Raw genomic sequence first — 15,892 nt, forward strand, 5'->3', positions numbered from 1 at the left:
TGCTCTTACCAAGTGCTTACTCAAGCAAAGTAGGAAGCACGAAGTGTTTTTCTTTAATACAGACTAAGACTGTTTACTGTTTAAGATGCATATAGTTGTTTGAAAACAACTTGAATATACACCTTTCTCATTAGGGCATGTCTAAACAGGACAGTAAAACTATGTACTTAATTGCACAAAGCCACATAACTACCAACATTAGAAAGCTATCTTCCCTCCTCCAAAGTACAGAATTTGTGTTTTCACAGAAGACTACATTAGCAGGTGACCAACTACTATAGTTGTTTTGTTCCTGTAACTCCTTCTGTCCAACATATCTCTCATGTTTTCAAAGGCCAAGGAACACCAGCACAAAACACAGAGGCCTGTAAATCAACCAGAAGACTTCTAAAGCTGCCACTAATTGCTAGACACTCAATACTACAATTTCTCCCCTAGCAAAATTACCCCTCTCTCTTTTATACACAAACTCCATGTCAGATATTGCAACACTTAATTTTCTAAACACCACTTGTACCCCCCACTGCTTAGAGGATTGTCTTTCCTTAACTTTATTCAGCCCATCCCTCAAAAAATCACTTCACACAGCTGCACCATGGTCTTTATAACAGCTGTTTCCAGTAAATGTTCAGTGACAGCTGGAGGAGGCAACAAGCTCTTTTCTAGGCTGTTGCCATGTGCTGTATACATTTACACCTTAGCAGAGGTTTCTGCTGACATAGATTTGTCAATCAGAGTTTCTGTGTTTCATGTGTCTGGTTGGCAAAGCTTAATTGAGACACTGACCCCGTGGTTCTCATGACCCCCATGCATTCAGTGATAATGAGGATTTCAGGCAGTTGTACTTCCTTTCCATACCACTGAGTGCTCATTCTGTCCCTATGCCATCACGTTCTGCTTTTGCAGTTGTGCCAGTTCCTTGCTGTGACTTTTTTTAATTCTCCTGCACTGGCTAATTTTTAACCCGGATCAGTTTCCTGATCTGGTTCATAGGGCAGCCCCACAAAAGATGCTTAGTGAGACTGAAAGAGCTGACAGGAGTAGAAATAAGTGACCAGAAGAGGAAAAAAACCAACATTGTTGCCAAATGCTTTGTCATGTAGAAGAGTCTCCAGGCTTCCTTTTATTGAAGACGAATTGGCCATTACTAAAATGCACACCCTGCTTGCTGTAAGCAAGCTCTAATGTTTGTAGTAGGAAGATCATTGGTTTTAGGGCAGAGACCACCCCTATTTTTCACGTGTATATATGTTTGACCTAATGCTTAGGTCTCTACAGACTGAATGAATCATAATTTGAATACAGAGTACTGATTCTTAAATAGCTAAAAAAAGCCCCTAAAATTCTGAAGGTTAGAGCTTCTCTGCAAGGGCATAAGATCAAGGAATAGCTTCAAGTTACACATTCTGTCAGTACTACCTTGCTTAAGTGCTTTTTAAGTAGCAGCATTAACCACTTGGACTGCGACTGTTATGAATCACAACTACTCAACTGTGATGAAGTTCTGACAACAGCCAAAATACTACTGGCTCTGATCCATGATGTCAAGCAACAAAGAAGTTAGGTAACAAAAAAATCTGCACTTAAAATACCAATTAGTCTTCCTACACACAGTGTCATAAAATCATAGATTCATAGAATAGTTTGGGTTGGAATGGACCTTAAAGATCATCGAGTTCCACCCCCCCTGCCATGGGCAGGGACACCTTCCACTAGACCAGGTTGCTGATTCCTGCTAAGTTAATTTGCTAAACCTAGTCAGTTCTCTGCACTTTATTCTTGGAGACATTTGCATTGATTTGCCATTTTAGACCCAAAATGTGGGTGACGTTTTTTGGTTAGGGGGTTTTGTTTTGTGGTGTTTTTTAACTACAGGTGTTTACCATTTGAAAACTGTGCTGAAAGAAAATACCTTGTGGGACACTACCATTTCTTGAAGTGCACATGCTGCCTGGCTTGGCCCTGGATACTGAAATACTGATGAGCTCCTGAGAAAGGCAAGAAGCCAGGAGATCACCTTTGCACAGGAGCTGCAAAGTAAACACAATTATTTTGAGACTGAATAAACCCACCAGCTCAGCTGCACTGGGCCATCATGAGTTGCTGCACATTTCTGTTGGGTCTCCACACTGAGTGGAACTTTAAGTTATAGTGATAAATGTATTGCTGGAGCCGCCTAGACAGACACTGCACGTCCTACATAATGTCCTACATTACTGATCTAAAACAAAGCTTTACCTAGCATGCTGATAAATTTTTTTACTGATTACTGCCATATATTCCAGCCAGCAGGTATGATGTGCAAAGGTTTCACAGCAAAACTGAATTCGCTTCAGCAAAGTTATTCCTCATAGATAACAAGCATCAAAAAGTGAAATATTCATAGAGAAAAATTTGCACAGAATGATCCATAGTGTGGCTTCACAACCCTTACATACCTCAGGCACCACATGGTCACTTAGGATAAAGTAATCACCCTAGAGTATGCCACAATACAAATATGCAGCATATAGCTACGGCACGGTGCTGGTCTGTGTGCATGATAACCCTGTGATTCCTTAGAGAGTGTGTGGGTTTGTGTAGCCTCGGCTTTCCTCACACAGCTGGCAGGATGGGAGACTGCACACAGGCAGCTACTGCCAAGCAGCGATGTGCTGTGGTGTATCTTACTCAGCAGTTTGTCCTGCAGCCACACATTCACATGTTCATAAACTAAAAAGGCTTTTGTGCAAGGAAGGATTCGGATGCTCACTGCCTCCTGCTTAGTAGTCTGTTCCTCTGTGCCCAAGGGAGTGTCCTTGCAAATCATGCAAGCTTCTGACTTACTGAGGATCCAATAGAGCTGCTTTAAGGGCAAAGAGGCAACAGCTTTAATGGAAAAAAACATGGGATTGCCATACACTTCGCAGCCTAATCAGAGGTGATCATATGTCCCCTCTGGGACCCAGCAATGGGAGGCATCAGGCAGACAAGCCGAATATTTTATTTTATTTTATTTTATTTTATTTTATTTTATTTTATTTTATTTTTTTTTACATATGTATTTTTTTCTCCCCTAAATGAATTGTAGGGTTGTTTTTCACAGGATTCAGTGGAATTTGCAGGAGACAGCTCCAGTTCAGTTTTGGCTGTGTTCAGCCTTCCCAGAGAAGATGAACTCCATTGTGGCCAACCTATGGCTTACGAGCAGTTAATGTGCAGTTCCCGTGCTGAGGCTAATTATCTAACTGGCAAACCTATGCTAGTGTGAGGGTTGCTGGGCAATCCTAGTCCCTGGCTTTGAGAGAAGGGAAAACAGCAGGAAGGAGCCATCCCAGCTCATCCTGTAATGGAGCTATAGGACCTTAGGCATTAATTGCCGTTTCTAACCTGTGATCCATTTCCAGAGCTCCTTTCCACTTGAGTTTTCATGCTAAATGATGTGTAATCTGGGAGTCTTGGGCATACCAAGATTTTGACAGCTGCAGACATGTAAAAAAACGGGAAGCTGCACTTACAGACTACAGTTCACATTTCCCTCAGCTGCTTGTTCCTACTCCTTCTTTTGCTCCTTTGGATGAAAGATTGTTTTTCCATTTTAAGCATCATCTTCCACTATAAATCCTCCTAGATTTGCAATATGACCTACTGTTGTCAGCCATCTCATTTCTCCCACAGACTCACCCTAGGCAGATTAGTAGTCAGCACGTCTGTGTCTGTTGAATGAAAATACTTCTAGTGAGGCATGCCATCACAACTGCTATACCTGCAGTTTTGCTGCTTGCTCTCTGTTTCATGTTATGGAGAGAGCACATGATGAGCAAAAAGCAACACTTCTAGTTTATAGAGTTTCAAGAGATACGCATTTCTGCTGGAAAGACTGATCCACGCTCTGGCCAGATGCAGTCACAGTATTAACAACTACAAGGCAAGGTCCCAACACTGCTTTTATTCTCTGGGGTCTGTAAGCACCACTGATGTTTTTTTTGAAGTTGTAGCTGTTGCTGCAACCAGCCTCTGGCAGAGTCTGTATGGGGCTGGGCTCAGCTCACATGAATGTTTTCACTGGCCAGCTGCCAAAGAGGTGCTGATGGGTATCATCTAACTTGAAGCAGATGAGAGTACCTTCAAAGCCAAAGTGATAATATATTCACAGCACCCGGACAGTTTTGTAAATGTATTGAGTCGTCAAAGCCAGTCCCTTGCCCTGCTACCAAAGCCAGCTGAAATCAGAGATGAACTTGGAGGATGCAAACAAGTAACAGTGGTGCAGATCTATGGAGGCACTTTTTCTAGACCTACCAAAGCAAGAAGACCAGCAGTAGTGTTTAAGTTGTGCAGCCTATTTATATTCTCTTTCCTATACTGTAGACCACTGCTACAAATTTTCAGGTCCCTCCTAACTGCTTTCCAGCAATGCCTTTCAAGACACAATTCACATGTCTTTCTGTATGCTGGGGGAGGCAATGTGCTGTATTAGTATCAGTGTATATTACTAAGGAATAAAGAATACAAGGGCACAGAGCAGAGACACTCAGGTAAATCACACTACAAATTTTTAAGTCTGCTAAAGGACCTTGAAGGAAGAAGCTGTTCTTCTGGATTGGGAAAAAATGGAGGGACATTAGACTTACATTCAGCTAGCTTAGCTTTCTTATTGTCTGAGAGGTACAGTCTTTTATTTCAGTTAACTCTTCAGATAGTTTAATTTCTTAATATTTGAAAAGGACTATGTGATATTTATATGGAAGGTGATATGTGATGTATGAATGGAAAGTGATAGGAAAAGGACAAAGTGATATCCTAAAATGTATGAGCCATGAGTTTTTGCATTACTTGAAATTATCACATCATCTGGAATATACCTTAATAACTCTTAGGTGGAGTGCAGATGTTTGGCTGTCTTGATTTTGGACATTCTGGATCAATTACAAAATGTAACCAGCATGAATTATCACAGATCTTATCAAACATGTTCAGTTGTTCCCACATGAAAGTGAAAAAGAATCTCTTCTTTATATAGAAAATTATTGTATGAGAGATGCTCAACGTAATGGAGTTATTTTGCCAAATTTCAGGAGGAGACTTATTATCGGGAAGGTAACTGTCTTGAACTCTGTGGATGCATTGTAAATGTTTCTTTTCCAAGTCGAAAGTAAAAGATGTAGCCACAAGAGGGAGGCAGAACTCCTATGCCGGTATAGTAACCCTAAATCGGAGCCATGTGTTTTCAAAATTTGTCAAAATTTGTCCACTCAAAATTGAAGCACTTTTATGACTGTTGGCTGTAATCCATAAAAGTAGGTTCATAATGCATAAGATGGAAATTAGTAACTAATACATCTTTTTCTTAAATCTAAAATTTAAGTAAGAAATTATTTCAGGACAGATTGAAACTGATTTTCATGTGCTGTTTGTGGATGCTGGGAAGGAAAACTGTCCCCATGCTGTAAAGAAGGCATTTACTTCAAAAGCTGTAAAAGGATAACTTTTAACTACTAAAGCATTTTCTGTTGGAGGTATTTGAAGTGCTTTATGGACATAAAATTAAACTGATTCTGTGCATGACTGTGCAGACAGGTAAGTACTACTTAAGTTAAAAGCAGCCAACACCACTGAAAAATTGACTTGTTGGCCTTTCCTTAGCTAAAGATGGACTCAATTGAGATAGTCAACTCTTACACGTAGTTTTGAGATCTAATGGTTTTCCGGGTGTCAGCAATGGACCAAATTCTGCATGTAGGACTGCACTCAGTCGTGAAACCCAGTGAGACTTGGGTTTCATTGAGTCTGCTCAATGCAGCAGGTCAGTAGTCCAGGCAAAAACCTGGCAGCTTGCAGTGACCACTAGAGAGCAACAGTCCCTTAGCTCCTGTGAATAGAGAGAGCGTGGACACACAGCTGAATGCCTTTTTGTACCAATCTTCTAGTTCACTTCTCCAGGTAGGACCCATACCACAAATTACAACTTACCCACGTCACAGTCAACTGACACTTTCATCATCCTGTGTCTCTAAGGTGCTCTGCCTTATACAATTTGAGAGCTGATTTTGGCAATGTGGTCCAGTTCCAAATCCAGTTCTAGTTGTTCACAAACCTTCTGATCTTTCATAGTATTTATACTAATTTTTTTTACTATCTTTTCCTTTATTCTCAGGATCAGGGTGTGTAGATCAGGACTCCTGAAGTCACATTTTGTTCATAGCTCTTGACTTGTCATGGGATTTCATGAGGTATTAACACAACATTTTTCACTGTTGAGATTGTAACTTCAGCGTATCCTATTTTGCCACCTGTGCTCCCCTGGTTGTTCCTCTTGCACCAACTGTCACTTCCTGACTGCCAGGGACATTACTCCCTCCTGGGCAAAGGGTACCTATACCTATTTGCTTGGAAAGAAAAAAATAAAGCCTGCTGACTGTCGCAGTGCAGTTTAGGCAAGATTTTGATCCAAGCAAGGTGGAGACAGAGGTTGCTGTAGCAGTTGTATTGTACTAATCTCTTAGTTGAAAACTGTTTGCAATTTTGTTTGGTTTTTTTCCTCTTGACCAGAAGCCAGAACTCCACTGCAGTTCTGCCTGCATCTGTGCACTGACATGAGGCTTTCCCATTCCACTCCTTTTTAATCTGAGTACTCTCTGTATTAACTCAATTGCTGAACTGACCACTCCCTAGCAATCTTCATTGCTTCTACACAGAGGAGTAGAGCTTTCCTTTTCTGTTCTGCATAAGGGAAACCTTTATGAAAGAGGCTATCACCTTAGGAAATTACTTTCAGCTGTATTCACCCTGGATTCACCTTTTTGCTTCTGAAGCTCTTTAGGCCAAGCTGATTGCTCCCAGTTTATCTACAGGCTCTGAGGCAGTAGCAACTGGAAGACTACAGAAAACTAGACCAGGAAAGGATCCCCTGAATCCTAGGGGTCCTGCCACTTGCTGTAGCACCCTAGTGCAGCTGCAGGCAGTGGTATAGTCACCCATCAGGCTTTGCTGTCCCATTATTCAGGGTTGAGAAAGACAACACCTTTCATAGGTGGTGTTTAAAGTACTACTCCATCTGCTTTTTTACATGTGGCAGCTGCTGCTAGGCTTCTGCTACTGTGACCAAAAGGACAGGAGTGTCTCTAGGACTGGTGTGCTTCATGTTTCAGACACATTTGCTGTGGCACAGACCTGCACCTAAGCTGAAATAATGAGCTGCTGATCTGTCTTTTACTTTACCTTGGCTGACCTTCAGCAGCTTTTGTCCTACTCATAAATACTACATGTCCCGATTAGATGGTAAAGCCAATCATGGCAACTAAGAGCAAAATAAAAGAGAAAGAAATCTGTGGGATTTTTTGTCTCCAAATCATGCTATCTTAGTATAGTGATGCCTTTTGTTTGGGTACACATTGTGCTAGCACTCTGACTTCTCCATCTCTTGCAGGGTGTTATTTTGGCTTGTCTTGAAATACTACACTGTTGTCAGGGAACTTTGAGCACCCTTGTTTCAAACTTTCAGCTTTTTCTGTAACTCTCTTTTTTTTTTAACACCATTTTGCATATTATCTGATTATCAAGGTTAATGTGTTTTATAGTATAATTTCCTGTCAGTGAATATCTAAATTATAGGAAATAAACTATTAGTAACAGTCCCTGAATCTTTCTATTTAACCTTCCTTCTTTCTTCTGCCTGACCTGACTTACCCTTGAACATGAGGCATTGTTCCGTGTGTACCTCCATTTTCTTATACTGTAAAATGATTAACTTACCATCACTTGTACTGAGGCATACTACAGAGAATGTGCTGAGCTCAGACCAATGATCTGAGCAGCCCTTATGATGGGTATCTGATTTTCTTTGGTCAACGAGACTGCTCAGGTCTTCAGTCTGATTCAGGGAGTGCTTTTAAGAAAAACAGCAGATTGCAACTGGTCAGTGAGAGAAGTGGAAGGATGTATGAAATATGTGGCTTACTCAAGTTTCAGATAACAGAGAGAATCATAGCAGAGGACTCTCTAAATAGTTTAGACCCTATCCTTACACTTGCTTTGCAGACAGATATTGTCATCACAGGAAGATGCTGCTGTTGCTGGCTGACTCCCGGCTTTAGCAGTCAGAGAACAGAAGCAGAAGAGACTGAGGAGAAGGTTCAATTCTCAATCACTTTGTTTCAGGATGGCTTCATTCAAATGTTGGATCATCTATATTATGTCAGCACTGCTCCACATCTGTTATGTCGCTGAAGCTCTGTTTCCTTTGCAAGCCTATCATTCAGTGTGGATGATCAAATGATATAATCTCTTTTCTCTATATAGTACCATTACTTCCAATTACATCCTTTATGCCATTACCCAGGGAATTACAGACCAGTCAGTCTCACCTCTGTGCCTCCAAAATCTTGGAGCACATTCTCCAGGAAAGCATGCTAGGGCACATGAAAAACAACCAAGGTGCTTGGTGACAGCCAGCATGGCTTCACTAAGGGCAAATCCTGCCTGACCACTTTGGTGGCCTTCTATGATGGGGCTACAGAACTGATGGACAGGGGTAGAGCAGTTGATGTCATCTACCTGGACTTGTGCAAAACATTCAACACTGTCCCACACGACATCCTTGTCTCTAAATTGGAGCGACATCAATTTGATGGATAGACCACTCAGTGGATAAAGAACTGGCTGGATGGCCGCACACAAAGAGCTGTGGTCAATGGCTCAATGTCTGGCTGGAAACCAGTAACGAGTGGTGTCCCTCAGGGATCAGTGTTGGGACTGGTCTTGTTTAACACCTTTGTCACTGACATGGACAGTGGGATTGAGTGTGCCCTCAGCAAGTTTGCCGATGACACCAAGCTGTGTGGTTCGGTTGATACGCTGGAGGGAAGGCATACCATCCAGAGGGACCTTGACATGCTTGTGAGGTGGGCTGATGCCAACCTCATGAAGTTTAACCATGACAAGCGCAAGGTCCTACACCTGGGTCGGAGCAATCCCAGGCACAGCTCCAGGTTGGGCAGAGAAGAGATTCAGAGCAGCCCTGTGGAGAAGGACTTGGGGGTGTTGGTCAATGAGAAAATGAACATGAGCCGGCTTCAGTGTGCGCTTGCAGCCCAGAAAGCCAACCGTATCCTGGGCTGCATCAAAAGGAGCGTGACCAGCAGGTCGAAGGAGGTGATCTGCCCCTCTACTCTGTTCTTGTGAGACCTCACTTGGAGTATTGTGTGCAGTTCTGGTGTCCTCAACATAAAAAAGGACATGGAACTGTTGGAAGAAGTCCAGAGAAGGGCCACGAGGATGATCAGGGGACTGGAGCACCTCCTGTATGAAGACAGGCTGAGGAAGTTGGGGCTGTTCAGCCTGGAGAAGAGAAGGCTGCGTGGAGACCTCATAGCAGCCTTCCAGTATCTGAAGGGGGCCTGTGAGGATGCTGGGGAGGGACTGTAGTGACAGGACAAGGGGTAATGGGTTAAAACTTTAACAGGAGAAGCTTAGATTGGATATAAGGAGGAAGTTCTTTCCTGTTAGGGTGGTGAGGCACTCAAATGGGTTGCCCAGGGAAGTTGTGAATGCTCCATCCGTGGCAGTGTTCCAAGGCCAGGTTGGACAAAGCCTTGGGTGACATAGTTTAGTGTGAGGTGTCCTTGCCCATGGCAGGGGGGTTGGAACTAGATGATCTTAAGGTCCATTCCAACCCTAACTATTCTATGATTCAAAACATTCCCTTTTTCTCTTCTGAATTTAAGACTTCTGACATCAGATTATACAGTAGATACAATTTCAATTTCACAGTGAAAATGTGGACAAGATGTTTCATTTTAACATTTATTTAAGTTTTCCCATAGTTCAAACAAAATATGACATCCCATTTCACCTGATAAAAGAAAAAGATAAAACACTTCTACAAAGTTAGCCAGTGTATAGACTTTCTTATTTTACAAAACAAAAAGGTAGCAACATGTTACAAAATAATCATCAAACCAATCAATGTCAATAGTGCAAAGAATGAACTGCCAGTATAGGAGAGAGATGGAGGGAGGGTAGGATGGATGGGAGGATGGATGGATGGATGGATGGATGGATGGATGGATGGATGGATGGATGGATGGATGGATGGATGGATGGATGGTGTGGGTGGCTGAACAAAACAGGAAGAATAGGAACAGCTGTGCCTGTTACCACACAAAATTTTGTATCTCACACAGCTCATCATGTAGATTGAACTTTAGTGGCAGAACAAGGTAAACACTTAATCCGTAAGTGATCTCTGCGTGCTGCAAATTCTTGTGCTGGCTAGTTCTGGACATGAGCACAGCTCTAGACACAAGCTGCAAAGAGTCATTGAAAGGAATTTTTCACCTTCTGGAACAGAGGTGATCTGTCAAGGGCTTGATCAGTTTGTGTGCATTCAAGGGCTAAGGAAATTACTGAGAATTTAATGCAAGCAACAGAGCAAGTACTTCCAGGCTGAGCTTTATACACTTTTTCCTCTTGCTTTCATGCAATTGCTCTCTGTCCTGGGAGGTGAATGATCAAGAGGGAGTTTTAGCAGCTACCAACAGGTCTTGGGTGTCCTATCAAGTAAATATGCCAGCCACCCACCAGAAAAGGTAAATTATTTCTGCAGTTTCTTATGATACTACTGTATTTGTCTGTTTCATAGGATGACTAAATTTGAGTCTAAATAAAATAAAGGACAAAAATAACACCAGTCAGTTACAGTATTTCTCAGCTGAATTTGCCCATTTTCCTTTGCTAGGAGGGTGTCCATAGTTAATAAATGTAAGAAGCATTCACTAAAATAAACTCAGCTGCCCAGAGGTGCTGTTCATCTTTACCTCCTGTGATCAAAGACTGTTTATTTTCTAGACAAAATTCCCTGCAATACTTCAAGTCTTACCACAGTCAAAAATGAAACAAAACCATAATGAAAAACAGAAAGAAAGCTGAAAGTGGGAATAGCTTCAGGGAGTAAATGGATGCTTACCTTGAAGGCACATTTCCTGTGTTACAAAGCCTTCAAATACACCAAAAGACAGTGATGATACCTTTTTCAAAAGGAGAATTACATTGAGACTATTCAAAGAGATTCTTCCCCAAGATAAAAAGAAGAAAAAAAAATCATTCCCACTACAAGCATAGCTTGTATCTAAATTATTTCTCCTCTAAAACTGACAAACCTCTCAGATCTTTTCTCCGTACTCCCATCAGCAGTCTATCCAAATTACTGATGTAGCCCCATGGGTGAAGAGTATATGGTTCATGTACATAAAGTTCATACGTGACAGTATCTAATACTAAAAAATTGGCACTGTTTAATCAAGCAAGAACAGTGGAAGCCTCAAAAAGGGCACTTAGGATCCCGGTGTTCAAATGCTCAGAGCTTGTAATAGTGCTGGACTGAAAAACGAATTCAGTGGTGATACCTGGTGATACCAACACTAGGTTTTCTAAAGATTCTGGCTGTTAGTGCTTTTTGAAAAATCAAACTACCTGAGTGCTTCACTGGGAAATAAGACCTTTTGAAACTCTGGCCAAGGTATTAATCCTAAGCTCTTGAAAATTCAGCAGCAGGTCCATCAGAAAAATGTTCTTCAGTGATCAGAATGGATTAAAATAACTTTTTTATAAACTAGAACACTTTTCCAATTTTGCCTGCATAACTCCATGGAAGGACTGGAAGAGATACTTCTCTTGTACTACTAACTACCTGAGAGAGATCAGAGACAGGCTCATACTCTTTCTTTCACTCATTAGCTTTGAATAAAAAAAATAAATAAATAAATCAGTGATGAAAAGGTGGAGAAATTACGTAAATCCAGAAGCTTCTGATATGTTCATCTTTCAGTTTTGTGGGCATGAAGTATTCTGTGGCTGGAGTATGATAAAGACTGAATAGTTTAAGTATTCAGAGATGGAAAATTATATTCCTTTAATTCTCTCCCCTCTTCAAGGAGTACAACATTGTTTATTTGCTATTACTTACTTGCGTTTTCAAGGGCTGGGTGGCAATAGGCAAATATTCAGACACTAAGCCTGCAGATCAGAGTAGGAAATCTCCTGACTGTTTCTTTCACAAAACATTCCTGAACTTCCTCAGCAAAATCTCAGCACTCCTTCAGCTTGGTGTTGTTGGATTTCTTGCTGGTCCTTTTCAGAAACTAGGGGCTACAGTGAAAAGCAGGAAAACCACCCAGAAGTTCTTTGAAAAGAAGAGTGAATCTTACATAGGAGTTGCCATGCAACTCACCACAGTCAGCCTGTAACAGAGCTGAGAATTAGTCATGAATTCAGTACTGCGCTCTCAGGTATTTTACAACCTATAAAAGTAATCCTTTAATAAATAATTCTTTGTACTTTATCAGGAATTTTACTCCACTGATATCAAAATGGTTCATAAAAGTTGATGGTATTCTTCCATTTACAGAGAGATGCTGCAAATGTTTAGTACTAACTGGTGTGCTCTGGGCAGCTCCCTGGGCTTCAGTAGAACTACCCGCAGTAGAATATTACATGCTGATTATAAAATCCTAGAAGGACTGAGACTTTATGTATTTACAGAGGTGTACCTATGTAAATATATGCCACTAAGTTCACCTAGGATTGAAATTTAGGTGCATTAGTTCTCGATAATAATTTGTTTTAAATTCTACCACTACCAGTTTTAGGCTAAATGTAATTAAATCAAGTTTAATTTGGGATTTTAACATTGTAGTGATTTTTAGAGAAGTCACAGTGAAAGTAGCAAATTGAGAATGTATTAATTTTCTGTTATATGAAATGTCAAATAAATCTATAAATTTATTAAAAAGCTTGCATTTTCATTCATTATGATTTTAAATTACATTGCCAAGGCTTTCTGACTGTGTGATTTTAAAGTCAGCAGTAACCTTTGAAAAGATAAATGACTTAATAATTTTTTTTTTCTTTTTACATTTAAAATTACCTCAACATGAAATATTACACAAGCCAGGGACACAGTTACAAAAATTGGGTACTTTGAACAGTTTTCTCTAAAATTTATATGAATGTGAATGAGAACTTTGCCTTCTGCATTTGTATTTAGAAAGAAGCTTTAAGACTTCCTGTTACCTTCAGCTAAGTGAACATAAAAAGATCTCCATGATAGAAGCTTGTTACTAATTTTTGAAAAGAGATTTTAGGTGCCAGTTAGTGGGGGTTTTATAAAGATACAAGTTACTTCTGTTGTAGGTTCAAGATAGAACATGAAAGTGATATTGTGCTGTACAGACTTCCAAGGATTTTCAGGAAGGCAAACAACAACAATTGCCTGTTTGAAGTAATTTTGTTCTGTCATTTTCAATAACCACCCACCTTTCCCACCCCAGAAAACATAAAAAAACCCAAACCCAAAGGCTAGTGTTTCTCCCTTAAATATCTTTCTAGGCAGGAATGATCTAATCTTAGCCAAGTTCCTCCTGTATCACCTCTATAATAAGACACATTCCCTGTTACTAGCAGCCATTACCATGTTCAGTCAAGATAATAGAACAGACTAACAAATAAAAATTTTAAGAAATTGCAGAGACTTTCTTGTAACTTGTGCAGACCCATGAAAATGTGCACAATGACATGTTGTCATTCAGGGGATGAGACAGCAAGGGGTGAACAGAAGAACAGCTACATGATTAGCTGTCCTGTCTGTAGTTCATGTGCTTGCCCATTTACTATGTTTAAGATGCAGAGTTTGTTGATTCTTCAGAATGATGCTCAGGGTTTTCACTCTGTTGATCACTTCAGAAATGAGATTTTACATCATTTTTCACTTGATGCTGCCTGGGTTTTATTTGGCAGTTCAGAAGGAAGTGAATCTTCCAATGACCAAACCCAACAGGCATACAACAACAACAACAACAACAAAAAAAGGCTTAATGTAGGAGGGCAAGATTTAAGTGTGATAAAGGCTGCTTTCTGGTTTGACTGTGATGCTTGTCAGACCATACTTCAGTGCAGAAACTAAATGGTGAAGAGGCAGAAAAGGCGGGCTTGACTGTAATACAAGTCATTCTGTCTATCCCCCAAATGTACTTGAATTGTTCCATGGGTCCACTCCAAACAAACCACACACAAGCTTCTTCTCGAAGTACGGGTCATCACAAGGAAAAATAATGCTCTTCGGAGCATTATTTTGAGAGTAGTACTGCATACTTTTTAAAAGAAAAATACCAAATCCCTGCAAGTTCTTTCTTCCAGGTTTTTTAATTTGAATACCCATCTTGTGACTTGCAGACTGGTCTTCCTTCACTGCGTAGCACATTCATTGACATCTGCTGTATCTTCTCCCTTCAGATCCTCATTCAAGCTTTTTTTCCGCTCTATTTCGACCTGGCAGAGGAGAAAGGGGAAGAATTGGTGATGAGAAAGGAAACCAAAAGAATAACAAAATCTTTAATGGCAATCCATGTTCCACTAAGGTAAAGAAACTCTTGGTAAAATGAGAGTGCTTTGAAGAGAAATAGACTGAGGGAAAGCTAGATTTTATACTCCTGTGTAAGTCTAATCCAGTGTTACGATTCAACAGTGTCATGACATCTTTTCCAGAAGAGTAAAAGTCATGCAGAGAACTGGTCTCATGTGATTTTATATTAATTACCATCTCTAGTTGTACTTTGAATCCAAACCCAGAACAAAATCTGCAGAGGACAGGTGCCTTCCTAAGTGACAGAAGACGACCAGCCTATATTTTAAACTCTGATGTGTAAAGCAAGAGCTTAATCTTCAAAATGCACAGAATCACAGAATCATAGAAGATCTTGAGTTGGAAGGGACCTGTAAGGATCATCGAGTCCAATTCCCTGCTCCTCGCAGGACTGCCTAACACTAAACCAGACATCGGCACATTCTTGACATTCTCAGGCTCAGGTGCTTTGGGCTACAGATGCCAATTTGTACTGTGATGGGGCCAAGGTGATCTACATTTGTGTTCTAAATTTCAACACTTCTGAAAACTCAGGAATGATCCAATGTCCAGTTCTTCAGAGGAATGCTTAGGAAGAGCAAGTACCTTCTCCAGAGAATTTAAAAGACTACTAAAAACCTATTACCATCAAAAATATTTGCCATGAGGATCTTTTCATTATCTCTCACCTCTGTTCTTAAAGAAGGCAGGTAGGATGCCAATTTCTCTGCTGAGGATCAGCTAACATGCAAATTTTGGCATACTGAGATTCTTGGCAGGTATCTATGTAGTGCATTTTCCCATCTGCTCCTCTCCTTAGGGCAGGCAGGAAGAAGAAATATCTAAGCAGAGAAACAATGTGATCCTTTTGTATGCTGTAGCACTCCCACTGTAGCTGCTATGAAGAGCAGAAAAACTCTGTTCACACTTTTACTGTATCAGCTTATCTCCAGTAGCCATGAGTATGCTTTTCCACAAAGCAGCTGCAAGCAAGGTTATTCCATCTTTGCTGAGGGATAATCTGCTGCTTTTTTACCATGAATCAATAGGCTGCGCATGGGTAGCTACTGCACAGAGCCTAGCATGTGTCAAATTCCCACTGCATCTGCCCATGGTATTTGTCTGCCTAGAGTTTTCAAGACAATTAAGCATGCAAAGTAACCACAGTGATTGCCACATACTCAGTTTTACCTTGTAACTGTAGTGTGCTGAATAGTTGACCCATTTCCTCACATTGGCCTTGTCCTCGACAGAGATGGACCGAACAGTGGCTTTGGAGGCAGAAGTGGTGGGCATGTCAAATTCCACGTCTACATAGCGGACAAAACTGGAAGGCACTTCCCGGTCAGAGCCAAGGTCTAGGTGACAGAAGAAGCTGTGAGGATGGCCAGAAGCTGGAAAAAAGAGCAAAGAGACATGAAAGCTGTGTTGGATGGATGTCCCGGGTTCAGCAGTAGCAGTCATGTTTCTCCTTCTTGGTAGCTGCTGCAGTGCAGTGTTTTGACTTTCAGCTCG

At 40.9% G+C, this 15,892-nt stretch overlaps 1 protein-coding gene across 4 annotated transcripts in view; it reads right to left on the reverse strand.

Moving 5' to 3' along the window:
- Positions 1–14,157: 14,157 nt before the first annotated feature.
- STON2 (stonin 2) overlaps positions 14,158–15,892 on the reverse strand; it is a 70,247-nt gene continuing 68,512 nt past the window's right edge. For all 4 annotated transcript variants that reach the window (XM_062636233.1, XM_062636234.1, XM_062636235.1 and 1 more), the window contains exons 6-7: positions 15,569–15,771; positions 14,158–14,304 (exon numbers count right to left, since the gene is read on the reverse strand). In XM_062636233.1, the coding sequence (XP_062492217.1) occupies positions 14,221–14,304; positions 15,569–15,771 (287 nt within the window). In that variant the 3' untranslated portion in view covers positions 14,158–14,220. The remainder of the gene's footprint in view (positions 14,305–15,568; positions 15,772–15,892) is intronic.

Source organism: Pezoporus occidentalis, unplaced genomic scaffold (assembly GCF_034315485.1).
Source record: "Pezoporus occidentalis ecotype Australia unplaced genomic scaffold, CSIRO_AGI_Poc_V1 ctg47, whole genome shotgun sequence".
In the NCBI taxonomy this organism is placed as follows: Eukaryota; Metazoa; Chordata; class Aves; order Psittaciformes; family Psittacidae; genus Pezoporus; species Pezoporus occidentalis.